Below are 12,649 nucleotides of genomic sequence, written 5' to 3'. Positions count from 1 at the left end.
GTGAGGGTGCTGAGGTGCTGGCACAAGGTGCCCAGAGAAGCTGTGGCTGCCCCATCCCTGGAAGTGTTCAAGGCCAGGTTGGATGGGGCTTGGAGCAACCTGGTCCAGTGGAAGGTGTCCCTGCCCGTGGCCGGGGGTTGGGACTGGATGAGCCTTAAGGTCCCTTCCAGCCCAAACCAGTCTGAGATTCTGTGATTCTAAAACTGAAGCAGCACCATAGATGCTTTCCACACATCCTGGGAATCTGCTTTTGACTGTTATTAGAGACATGAATGGACATTTGATGCGTTGCAGTTCAGTTGCCTCACTGGTTGTGTGCACTTCCCTGCATCCCTGCGGCTGGAGCTGGGATTTAAGTACTGGAGCACTGGGGAGTGCAGATCTCTTTCCTGGGCATCTCTCCCTTCTTCCTTCCCTTTGTCTCTCTCTCTCTTTCTTCTCCTCTTGTCCGCTCTCTCCATCTGACCATGCCCTCTCCCTGCAGCATTCCCGGGTTGGAGAGCAGGGATGCTGCAATTCCCAGGCACAGGTGCTGTGTCCCTGGCACGCGCTGCCCGCGGGCACGGCCCCACCGCCGTGGCTGACAGCCCACTGGAAATAATGTGTTGTGGCAGAGAGAGACTCAGCAGACCACGAAGATCTGCTGGTGCGGGAACTGCTCAGCAACCAGGAGCCGCAGCGCCTGGCTCCCGGCTCTGGGGGTGCCTCCGCTCCGACACAGCTTGCCTGGCTCACGCTTCGCACTCGCTCCCTTTCCTTTTCTTTGCTTTTTCCTATTCTCCTTCCTTTCTGTTCCTTTCTGCAGCGTTAGGGATGTGGGGGTCGGTCTCTTCTCCCAAGTGCCAAGTGATAGGACAAGAGGAAACAGCCTCAAGCTGCACCAGGGGAGGTTTAGACTGGATATTAGGAACAGTTTCTTCCCCAGACGGTGGTCAGGCATTGGAACAGGCTGCCCAGGGCAGTGGTGGAGTCACCGTCCCTGGAAGTGTTCACAAACTGTGTAGAGAAGGCCCTTAGTGACATGGTTTAGTGGTGGCCTTGGCAGTGCTGGGGAATGGTTGGACTTGATGATCTTAGAGGTCTTTTCCAACCTGGTTGATCCTATGATTCTGTGAAGCAGCCAAGCTGCCTCTCCCCACGTGGGACATCTCAATGGTACCATTGGGCACAGGAGGGGAACAAACACCTTTCGCAGCGGCCCTGGAGGAGGAGGATCAGGTGTGCAGGAACGGAACAACCAGTTCCAGTCTCCCAGCAAAGATTTAATCTGCCTCTGGCATATAAACAGCAAATGATGTTTGTTCAACTGACCTGCAAACAGGTGCCATGCATCGCAGCGGGGCCAAGGCGCCCAGCTCCCGGCTCAGCCCCAATTTGTTTCTTGTCCTTTAGCAGGAAGGAGAGGTGGGGCAGGAGACCAGAGCACAGGGCAGGATGCTCGGGGCACCCCGGGCTCAGTGGCTGGAGCTAGGGAGCGATGCTCACAGGGATCCCATCCCACTGCATCCCTTCTGCTGCCCTGAGCACTGCAGCGTGTGTGCAGAGTGCTCCCGGCTCACAGGCCTGATGCATGCAGAAGTGTCTGAGGGCTCAAGGACAAGCATGTCCCTCCAGGCAGGCTGTCACTCACTGGGGAGAACCTGCAGGCAGGAGGCCCCAAGCCAAGGGAGAGATTAGCCCTGGCTGGTGCAGGTCAGGTCTGAATCCCTGGAGCTCCTGCAGCATCCCGGGGGGCACGGGTTCATTACAAGGGGATGTTTTTGACTATTTTCTGCAAGACCAGATCTTAGCAGCAGGGTCAGATTCCAGTTCAAGTGACATGTGGGCATGTAGGGGGCTGTCCCCAAACCCTGCCTGCAGCTCAGCCTGCCCTGCAGGCTCCTGTGCTGCACTGGGGAAGCCACAGCACAGCTTGTTCCCTGTCTCCATCGCAGGCAGGAGATGGTCTCTGCTGTTTGATGACAAACAAGACCTCAGGAAGAAAGTGAAAAAGGTCCTATACAGGTAATTCCCTCTCCCGCTGCACAAATGCTCTCACCACGCTCCCAGAGGAAGGTGATGCTCCTTGGCGCTAGTGGCGAGGAGGGTGGGTAGCAGAGCATGGAGCATCCTTCAGCCCAGCACAGCCACCTCCTGGGCATGGGGCTGGTGGGACTGTCTCCAGGGCTACTGCTCCTTCAGGGCACATGGTATTCCAGGCTGTGGCCAGAGCATCCATGTGTACCCAGAGTGGGATGCTCAGGGGAGAAAATCTGGGGCTATCGGGCTGTAGCCAGCCCCAAGGACATGGGGTCATGGCAGGGAGCTGCCTACAGCAGGCATGCACCCAGCCTTGGGAAGTGGGGAGCATCACGGGGCTGCATGGCAACAGTCCCTTCTCTGCCCGTCCCACTCTGATCCCAGCTTTTCAGCCCTGCTGTGCCTGTCCCTGCTGGGAGCTGCATGTGCCTCCCAGGTTACATGCGTCAGGATGCAGGCTATGGCTGGGCTGGGCACACTCCACTCTGGTGGGGAGCAATGACCATTGTCAGGTCCTTGAGCCACTGCCTGGAGCCATCCCTGGGCAGCTCCTGGTCCTGGTGCCCAAAGCCACAGAGTGTCCCAGTATGTGCCCTTCTCATCCTGCACGGTTTGTCTCCTTCTCCCCAAAAGCTGGGAAGTCAAATGGATCCACCTGGAGATGGAGATGTTACTGCTCTCTTCTACTTCCTGGCTGCAGCCTGGCTGCAGGGTCTCCTGCGGTAGAGCTCTGCCCTGGGACCTGCCACATGGGGGAAGGATTTAGTCTGTGAGAAATGAGCCCCATCACACAGAATGAGCCTTCAAATCCGCTGCCCTCCCCAGGAGGAATGCAGGTTTTGTTCTAATGGGGAAGAAGCCGGCAGGTCCCTCCAGGGCAGAGCGGCTTCTGGAGGGGTGACGCAGGCGTGTGCATCCGTGTCGGTGCTCTGTGACTCCAGGAGATGCTGCTTGGCTATCTGTGGAGAAGCCCAGTTCTATGAGTGTGGATCCTACACAGACTTGGCTGCTCTGGGAGGCGAGGAGCTGGGGTGCCGTGTTCCCCTGCCTGCTCCAGTGGGCTGCCAAGACCAGCACAACCCAGTGCCCCAGGGAGGCTGCAGCGGGAAGCATACAAGGACCAACACTGTCAGAGGGCCATACTCCAGACATTTCAGTCCTGGGGAAGACTGAAATTGGAATTGGGAACCTGGAATTGAGAGGGATGTTTTATCCCAGAATGGATTTCCAGGCTGGATTATCCCTGTCCTACCACAAGACAGGGCCAGCCCTGTGCTGCCAGGAAGGCAGGACTGCCCTTCCAGCATCAATACCAGGTTAAAGGCAGTCAGTCAGTCAGTCAGCAGCCTCTCCCCACCCAGTCTGTCCATCTGACTGTCCTCTTTGCACCACGACTGCACATTGAGGGTTTCAGGCATCCTCATTGAGCCCAGCTCTGCACCACCTTTGGTGGCTGAGCTGTGGAACATCTTTGTTGGTTCCAGCACTGCAGCACCCCAGCGGATGCCAAAGCTGCAGAGGTCGGTGCCCAACGCAGTGTCCAGGGCTGCTGGTGGGTTTCTCTGTAGTTCCCTATCCTCAGCAGGGAAGTGGTCTCTCGGCTGGGGCAGGTCCCTGGGTGCTTCAGTGTCAGCTCGAGGAGGTTTAGCTTCAACGCCTTTAATAGTGTTTGTTTTCCTTTCCCTTGGGGTGATTTGACAGAAGGGGGTAAATAATGGGCTCAGCAATGGGGTTTGGGCAAAAATTCCACCACTGGCCTGGGTTTAAATCCCAACCACAGAAGCTCCAGACCAAGGTGCCAGCAGCTCCACTCCGTGGGGCCAGGAGGTGCCCACGGAGCTCCAGGCACATCTCACAGCTCCACACTGTCCTTCTTCCAGAGCACACAGTGGTTCCCAGAGAGGTGTGGGAAGATCGACGTGCTGTGCCCCTCTGTTCCCACCAGGAGCCATCTCCAGGCACCCACCACCATGTCCAAGGACGACGTGGGCTGCAAGTTGACCTCGGTCTACAAGCACAAGGAGAGGAAGCCGAAAAAGCCTCACTACATCCCGAGGCCATGGGGCAAGCCGTACAACTACAAATGCTTCCAGTGCCCCTTCACCTGCATGGAGAAGTCCCACCTCTACAACCACATGAAGTACAGCCTGTGCAAGAACTCCCTCTCCCTCCTTATTGAGTCTGAATGGCCCTACAAGAAGGGCAACCTGCTGCACCCAGAGCTGCGGCTGCTGCACGCAACGGAGACCTCCTGCCTGCGCGGGCAGCGGGACGAGCAGGAGACCTGTGACTCCTCAGCCACGTCAGCAGGGTCGGTGAGGGCCAAGCAGAACATCAGAGACAGCCACAAGGACAAGCCGATGTCAGCGGTGGACATCCTGCCTGCTGGTGAGGGGGCTGGTGAAGAAGGTGGCCAGTTCCAAGAGGAGGAGGATGATGTTGCTGGCCTGTTGAGGGAGATGGGGGAAAAGAAGGAGAAAACTGAGGAGGCAGGTTGCCAAGGTGACCCAACTGAACCAGAAGTGAATGCTTTGGTCTTGGGTTTCAAGAACAAGAGGGATAAGCCTTGCAAGGAGGTGGAGCCCGACTTCATTATCACGGATGTCTTCTCCCTCAAGAACCATGTCATGAAAAGCAGGGAAATGACCTCCCCAGACCTAGATGCTAAGCCAAAGCATTGCAAAGCGCCAAAGAAATGCCTGGCCAGCAGCGGGATCCTTATGGAGCAGTGGAAGCTGGTGGCAAATGGGCAAAGGAGGAACACACCTGAGGTTTCTCCAACTTGTACTGACAGCAACATCATCCCATGCTACCCCCCTCCAGCCTACGGTGACTACCACGAACCTCAGGGCCTCAACCTCTCACTGCTGGGTATTAACTACCCATTAAACCCCAGCCTGTTCTCCTACCTGAGCCCCACCATGGCCAACAGTGCTACAACACACCAACACTTGGCTCAGCTGCCCTTCCTGGCCTCCACGGCCCAGCTGATGCACCCACATGCCTCCCACTTCCAGCCTCTGCAGAGCCCTGAGCGCTCAGCCTTCCTGCCCCGCTTCTACTACCCCTTGCTCTTCGAGCACACCTTCGTCTCCACGGAAAGCAAGATGCCCTCCAGCAAGCCAGAAGCCCAGCAGCTGGTGGGCTCTGTCATGCCCACACCGCCCCAAGCAAAACCTCCCAGTGAGCCAACCAAATCAGGGCTGCTGAAGGTCCCAGTTCTGAAGACAGGCTTTCCTTGGTCCAAAGGTGTCAGAGAGGAGCTGGCCTCTGAGCTCAGCCACCCTGCCATGCTGGGGCAGGAGGAAGAGGAGAAATGGTTGTCCCAGGAGAAGGAGAGCAGCCCTGCACTGGGCCTCAGCAACCTATGCAAAAAGCCATCTACTGACATCTACCAAAACACAGTGGGGATGAAGGATGGTGCTTTCGCCCCCAGCAGTGTCCGGAAGACAGAGCTACCGATGGTGACCTGTCTAGAGACCAACAGCCCTCCAGGCAACTCCCTGAAGAGGAAGTTCTCTGCCAATGGGCTGGATTTGATAGGACCCGAAAGGCTGATGCCTGGAAAACTCAGCTACCAGAGCAGGTAAGGTGCCTGTGATCTCTCTGACTCTTCCTCACATCATCTTCATACCCTATCATATTACTGATTGCGCCCCACTTGGCTCTAAACCATGAGAGGAGTCTCCAAGGGCCGAGCACACTCCAGGCTGGTGGGTCCATACCACACCTGAGCAAGGCTTTCCACCCTTCAGGACCAAGGGATCTGGGTGATGCCACCACTTGCTGTCCTTCGCTGTCCCCTGTTTCATATGGAGCCAGCAGTGGTGTGGTGCCAGTGTGGTGTGGACTTGTGCTCTCCAGGAACCAGGGAACCTCCTCTTGGATCTCCAGCTATCCTAGGGTTCCTGGAACAGTCATTGCCTATTTTTAAAAGCAGGCATTTGCATTCCTTTGATTTACCTTCTGGTTCGAAAGCCCAGAGGGAGGGTCACGTTTCCAAACATTTCCTTTTACCTGGGGCTAGAAACGTGCACAGCTCCTTTGAACAGTTTCAGTTCCTCCCCTGGTTGTGCACATCCAGCTGTGGCTCCAAGAAAATGTCACTGTAAAACCTTTTGGGTTTGGCTTCTGGCACCTGGAGGAGCTTTCTTAGGAGAAGCTCTCCATGGTTTTCTATCTCCACCTGCCTCTTCCCTGCTCTCAGGTTGGCTGGAGACATCCTCTCCAATTGGGCTTTCAGGACTGTAGGATGGTCATTTCCGTCACTGTTCTCCAGTGGTCCAAGAAGAAGGAGAACCCAGGATTGGCCAGCTGAGCTGGGGTCACTTATCAGCACCATCTCCCCACGCTGGTCTCTCCCTTTGTTGGGGGGTGTCATGAAATAGCCTGTGTCAGGGTCTGTGGGAGGTTCCTGGGAGAACAATGCCAGGAGCAGGTCCAGCCAGGGCTCTGAATGCTCAGACCAAAGCCCTTCCTGGAAGGGCCTCAGCAGGCAGTGGAGGAGCCCTGACTGAAGCTGGCAATGCTGGCCCTGCACATACACCGAAGGATTTTCCTATCTCTTTCCGTAGTGATTGTATCCATTTCTTCTCTGCAGTGGTTCAAGGGCCAACCCTGGCCACATCCCCAAAGCCCTGGACCACTGGCACATGGAGGTCCTTGCAGGCCAACCTGAGGAACTAGAGAGGGGCAACAACACTGAAGTTCTTCCCTCTGTGGGTGCTGGCCTGGACCAAGGCCCCTGCAAGCAGAGCAGACCCCAAGAGACTTCTGCCACCATGACAGACTCTGAGGCCACAAACGTGCTTATAGGGGACCTGTCCAAAACCTTAGAGGAGTACCAAGAGGTGGAGAAGAAGCTCTCTGATCTGGCAAAGGAGGACACCCCTGGGCAAAAGGAGCTGAGGGACCAGCTGGTCAAAATCCGAAGGGAGCTCTACCACATCCACCAGGCACTGGAGAAAGCCACCAAACCCCATGAGGGACCTCTGGACCTCTCAGTGAAGAGATCCTCGGAAGGTCTGGAGAAGGTCCAGCAGGCCAAGAAGGAGCCCTGCAACATGAGCTTGGGAAGTGAGAAGCTCCACGGCAAAGACCAAGGGGCCCTCAAATGTACAGCCCCCGGGGAGGCTGGAGACGGGGGGGAGCTGCCAAACTGCCTCCTCGAGGCTGAGAACAAAACCATCGACCTGCTGATCAAGATGAGCCACTCCGAGAGCCTGCGAGCATCCTCCTCGGAAGCCCACCTGGGGGCTGTCATCAAGGCTGAGGTCCTACCCCTCACCATGCCCCTGGAGCTCCGGAGTGTGATGGAGCCCTACTACAGCCGTACCACCAAGTGTGAGGCCGACTCCAGTGTCCTCCTGTGCTCTGATGGCAGGTCCAGCGCCAGCCAAGGCCCTCAGCTCCTGGTCCCCGCCGAGGACATGCCACTGGGCTGCCGGGCCATGCAGCGCTCCCTGTCCTGCAGCCTTCCCAGTGAGACAGACGCAGGCTGTGTCCACAGCCCTCTGCATGCCGACCCCTAAGTCCACCTCGCTCGAAAGCTCCTGGATCTCACTGACCACCTCATGTTCCACCTCTCTGCTCTCCCTCTCCCCCATGGATGAAAGCTTAACCACTGCCTGGCTGGGGACATGTTTTGTGGGGTCCCAGCCAGCTCCCCCCAGCTGACTTGCTCCCCCCAGTCTTGCTCCCAGCTGACTCCACAAGGTGTAAAAAGCCAGTCTCTGTCCTACCCCGGTGTCAAGGATGGTGCTGCTGGGCTCTGCATGCTCCACAGCCTCGGCTCCCTGGTCCCTGAGCTCCTTTGGAAAGGGAAGTCACTAGCAGGCAAAATAAGAAAGGTGCTGAAAGCACCGAGCTTTCAGCAGAAGGGTCATCCAGCCCTCTCATCAGAGACACTCAGGGACTTCTACAGCCCATCTCCCATGGGTAGATATCAGACAAGGTATTTGGAAGGCCAAGTCTTGGTCCAGCCATGGTTGTGCTGAAGCAGACTGTGGCTGTCACCTTGTACAGAGCAAAGACACGGTGGCTTCACCCCATGGTGGCTTGAGGGTCACAGCAGAGAACCAGATGTGCAGCTGGACTGACCCAGAGGCCACATGCTTCTCACACTGTGGAGACAAGAACATCCCCCCAGCCACAGTGACAAGATGACACAGGAGCCACTTTGCCACAGCTCCACACCTGGGTCTGAGCTCTCCTGCCATGTGTCAGGGGCCACTGGGCTGTAGGGACTTGTTCCTGCCCATCAGCCCCCCAGTGTCTGGCTCCTTCTTTTGCCTTTCCACAGAAGGGACCTTCCCTCCCTCTGCCCCGATGGCCTCTCCCTCTCCCATGCAGACATGATACATGTTCCTCACAAAGGTCCTGATCCTGCAGAGCTCCCATGAGCTCCTGCCCACTAGTGCTAATCGCCCAAATGATGACACATGGGACAGCAAAATGGGTGAGATGATGCTGCCATGAACCTCTCTGCTCAAGGGGCAAAGACCCTAAAGTCAGCTGTGGAAGGACAAAGCTAGACCAATGCTGAGTGGCCACCTCTCAGCCAGCGCACTGGAGAGCAACCACCCGGGGCAGATGCCTGCTGCTTGTGGGACCCATTGCTGTCCCAAAAGGCCCCCTTCTCCCTGTGCTCGCTGCGGGCTCTTGCCTCTGATGGGCAGACTGGTACCCACAGCAGGGCAGTGACACTTCCTGTCCCCTGCCACCCTGCTGAACAGCATCTGCTCTGGCTCAGGATGTCCCCGTGCTTGGGCCAGCATTTCTTGGGCTCCCTCCCACTGTGGCAAATATAATGTGCCCTCCTTAGCTTGGAAAAGCTGGGCACCCTCTCTTCTCCCATCCACTCTCCTGTTCAGGAGGTGGTGGGGTCTCCTGTTAGCACCAAGGGCCTTCACTGACTTGACCTGGTGGCAATGAGAAGAGCCAGGATGGGGGCAGGAGGGCAGGACAAAGAGGACAGCAAGCAAAGCTACAAATAAGGGACCTACACAGCACAGCAAGGGAGCTTTAGACACTGGCTTTTCTCTGGATATAAAGTGGACAATCCTACTTAGAGTGGCTGAAGAAGGCAAATCCACATGTCAGACCTGGGACTCCCAAGTACTTTGATGGACTCAGACACAGAAGAGCCAGCTCTTCTCATGTGACTGCTCTCTGGACAAAGCTTCTGCCTCTTCAGAAGGGTTTATTTCTCATTCAAGGACTTTGCTTAGGGCACACAGGGAGATGGTGCTGGGCCTTTCCTTCTGGGTTTGAACAGTGCTGTCATCTTTGGATGGTGTAAGACCATCAGCAGAGCAGCCCCCTCCACATCAAGCACCTTGCTCACATCACCTACTCCCAACAGCCTGCCAGTCTCTGCAGCCTCTTCTGCGACCCTGTGCCCCCTATCACCCTGTACTCTCCTGTCACCCTGTGCCCCCCTGTCACCCACCCCTCGGCAGCTCCCTTGCTCACACAGCTGCTGTCCCCACACCAACACATCCCTTTTCCCGTATCTCAGGGCTCCCTACTCTCCCCACACCACCTTGTTTGTGCATCTTTCGTGCCAGGACCATCATCCAGCACACAGCAAAGCACCCACAGGCACAGCCAAGAAGCTGGAGCCTCATTTTCCCATGACATCCTTCCTTGCCCACCCAGCCTTTACCTCTTCTGAGGAACAACCAGATGTGTAGGTCCCTCACGCACCCGGGAGCCCCATCTCCTCCCAGCCCCAAGCATCACACTGTTTTTCTTAGCAGATCCCCATCTGAACATGGGCACCTCAAAGGTCCAAGGCACCAGAGGGGTAGCTGAACTCTCTGACCAGCAGCCCTGGGCTTCAGCAGTGCCCAAACCGCCAGGCAGTGCCGCCTTTCACCTCTCTTTAGCTGAGATGTTGCCTGCACATGAATCACCTCTCCCTCCCCAGCCCTTGACTCCATCCTGCCACCCCAAGCTGGGATGCTGGGATGCTGCCCTGCTCCGTGGTGCCCACACTGAGAGCTGGGCACCTCTCCCATGAGCGGAGCCAGAACCAGCATCCCGCATCCCTCTCTACGTCACTCCTGGGGATGAGCAGAAGGTGGGGGCTGATCACACAGTATTTATTGTTCACAGTTTTACGAATGTACAAAACAAAAACCAAACCATTAAAGAGAGAAACCTCCGAGCGGGAGTTGCTGCTTTCTGCTCTGTTCTGCTATCCGGGAAACTCTGCCTGCTCTGGTGGGTCCTGCAGCAGTCCCATAGAGCCAAGATGGTCCCATAGAGCCAAGATGGTCCTAATCCCTGCACACACAGACAGCCTTTTCCTTTGGAACGAGGCATCCAACTCCATGAGGCTGCAGCACCTGGATCCTGGTGCAGGGAAAAGCAGAGAGGAGGGTGCGGGGTTAAGTCCCACATTCCGCGTGCCACCCTGCCACCTGCCTCTGCACCTTGTCCCCAGGGTGCTGGTGGCACCCCGCAGAGGGGATGGCTCCTCTCTGCCCTGCCATGGGCTGCCCAGGGCAGTCCCCTGCCCAGGGGGGATGCCTATGGGCCACCAGGATGGCACCTTCAGGAGGTGGCTGAGCTGGAGGCACCATTCCAGTTGTAAAGATGGAAGCATTTACCTTTGCATTTAAATAATGGATGGGAGTTGAAATACCAGGGTGGCTTATCCAGCCTGCAATCTGCACCCCCAGGGCCCTCAGCCCACTCCAGCACTGGGCCCATTACACGGCTATTTGGTCACCCTAAAGGCATCTGATAGCGAGCCATTACCTGCCCTTTATTGTAGGCCCACTCGATAGCCATCTTTCTCGGTCATGGTTGACCAAAGTCATGCTACTTGCATGTCCCCCCCACTTCCCTGCCAAGCCAAGCCCCTTCCCATCGCCAGCTGGAGTATCCAGGCAAGTCCCTGCCCTGCTGGGGCCAGCAGTCCCCCTTCTCCCAGGCTGGGGGGACATGGGGTCACAGCAGGTCCCCGGCACAGCTCCTGGCCAATGGAGCTGCACAACTTTTATGGGTTTCTAACCCCAGGTGGGTACAGCTGCTCCTGCTCAAGTATTCCTTCTCCTCTGGGTTCAGGAGCGAAGGAACACTCAGGGATTGGGAGTGGGGAAAAGTTTCCTACTAAACAAACCCTCAGGGAAGGCTTATCTTGGGTAAGGCAGTGGAAGGAACAATTTCAAGTTTCCTTGTTGCTCTCCCTGTCCCCTTGGCACAAGGACGTGGCCCCAGGGAAGCTGAGAGCAGAGGACACTGAGGGTGGGTTTGCTGTTTTCCAGCTGCCTTGGTGTGGCTGTGAGCTCAGCTCCATGCACTGCTGGGGGTCAAGAGCAAGGGGAGACAGCACAGGGACAACCCAGGCACCCTGGGACATAGGGATGGGGCCACAGGTTGCGGTCAATGACGTTATGTCAGGCTGCTTCTCATGAGCAGGGCAGCCCCAAGCATGACGTAGGAGCATCCCAGAAACCCCATGAAAATGCTGAGACCCCCAGTTTCCCTGGCTTGGTTGCAAAAGGCTAGCAGCAAGTTTTGGGAATGGATCCTGTACTGGAACAGGACAGTTGCTGCAGAGCCACAGCCCCTGGGCTGCAGAGAGGCATCACCTCCTCCACTGCACCCCAGCCAGGCAGGGGAAACCATGGTCCCATGCAGCTGCAAACATCCTTGATTTGCCCACATGTAAAAGATGGGGTAGACTTAATCCTATGTTCAGGGGAAGAGGGTGCTGCCATGCACTGGCAGGGTGCTCACTATGGCACCAAGAAATGGGGACACATTTGATGCCAGGGCAAGTTAACCCCTTGCACCCACCAATCTGGGTGGGGAACATCCAAGTGATTTGGGACCACACGAATTTGGAGGCCATAGCTGAAATCACAGAATCATAGGATCAACCAGGTTAGAAAAGACCTTTAAGATCATCAAGTCCAACCGTCCCCAGCACTGCCAAGGCCACCACTAAACCATGTCACTAAGGGTCTCATCTACACAGTTTGTGAACACTTCCAGGGATGGTGACTCCACCACTGCCCTGGGCAGCCTGTTCCAATGCCTGACCACCCTTTGGGGAAGGAATTGCTCCTAATATCCAGTCTAAACCTCCCCTGGCACAGCTTGAGGCCATTTCCTCTTGTCCTAAATGACTTGGGGAAGGCAAGTGCTGAGGTGCCCTGTCTGTATGTCTTGCCTGTCCGCCTGTGTTGGTACATCCCCAAGCCACCTGCAGCAGGGCCAGGGAGCCAGGCACTCGCTTGTAATGAGGAGCTACCATGTGGAACCAGCTGGAGACCAGAAGTGGTTCCTGCCCAGCACAACCAGTTTTCTCTTACCCCAACGTGGGCAGGCCAGAGCTGGGAGCAATGGAAAGTTACCAAACCTGGACTAAAGAAGGGCCAAGGTCGGCCAGGAGATTCCTGAGCAGACGTGTGAAGCTGCAAAGAGAACCTGGAGCAGAGTCACTCTGTCTCGGGCAGGAGAGGGGCAATGAACCGGCTTTGCAGCGTGCTCTTTAACTGCAAGCCCAGGGTAGGTGGAAGTACCAGGCTGGAGCTGGGAAGACAAACTGGGAAATGCCCCCAGAGGATCCCCATCATCCCAGGGAGTCCGTGGGATGGCAGCTCCAGAGCTGCTC

The 12,649-nt window shown here is 56.6% G+C and overlaps 1 protein-coding gene across 1 annotated transcript; it reads left to right on the top strand.

Annotated features, from left to right (window-relative positions):
• The first annotated feature begins 3,989 nt into the window (after positions 1-3,989).
• PRR35 (proline rich 35) lies at positions 3,990-7,748 on the top strand. The gene is made up of 2 exons (XM_030482251.1): positions 3,990-5,605; positions 6,620-7,748. Exons 1-2 carry the CDS (start codon positions 3,990-3,992, stop codon positions 7,548-7,550), a joined length of 2,547 nt encoding a protein of 848 aa, XP_030338111.1. The 3' UTR covers positions 7,551-7,748.
• Positions 7,749-12,649: the final 4,901 nt, after the last annotated feature.

This window comes from Strigops habroptila, chromosome 4 (genome assembly GCF_004027225.2).
Source record: "Strigops habroptila isolate Jane chromosome 4, bStrHab1.2.pri, whole genome shotgun sequence".
NCBI classification, from domain to species: domain Eukaryota; kingdom Metazoa; phylum Chordata; class Aves; order Psittaciformes; family Psittacidae; genus Strigops; species Strigops habroptila.
The sequence above is the reverse complement of the archived record's forward strand: the minus strand, read 5'-3'. Positions and strand labels throughout refer to the sequence as shown.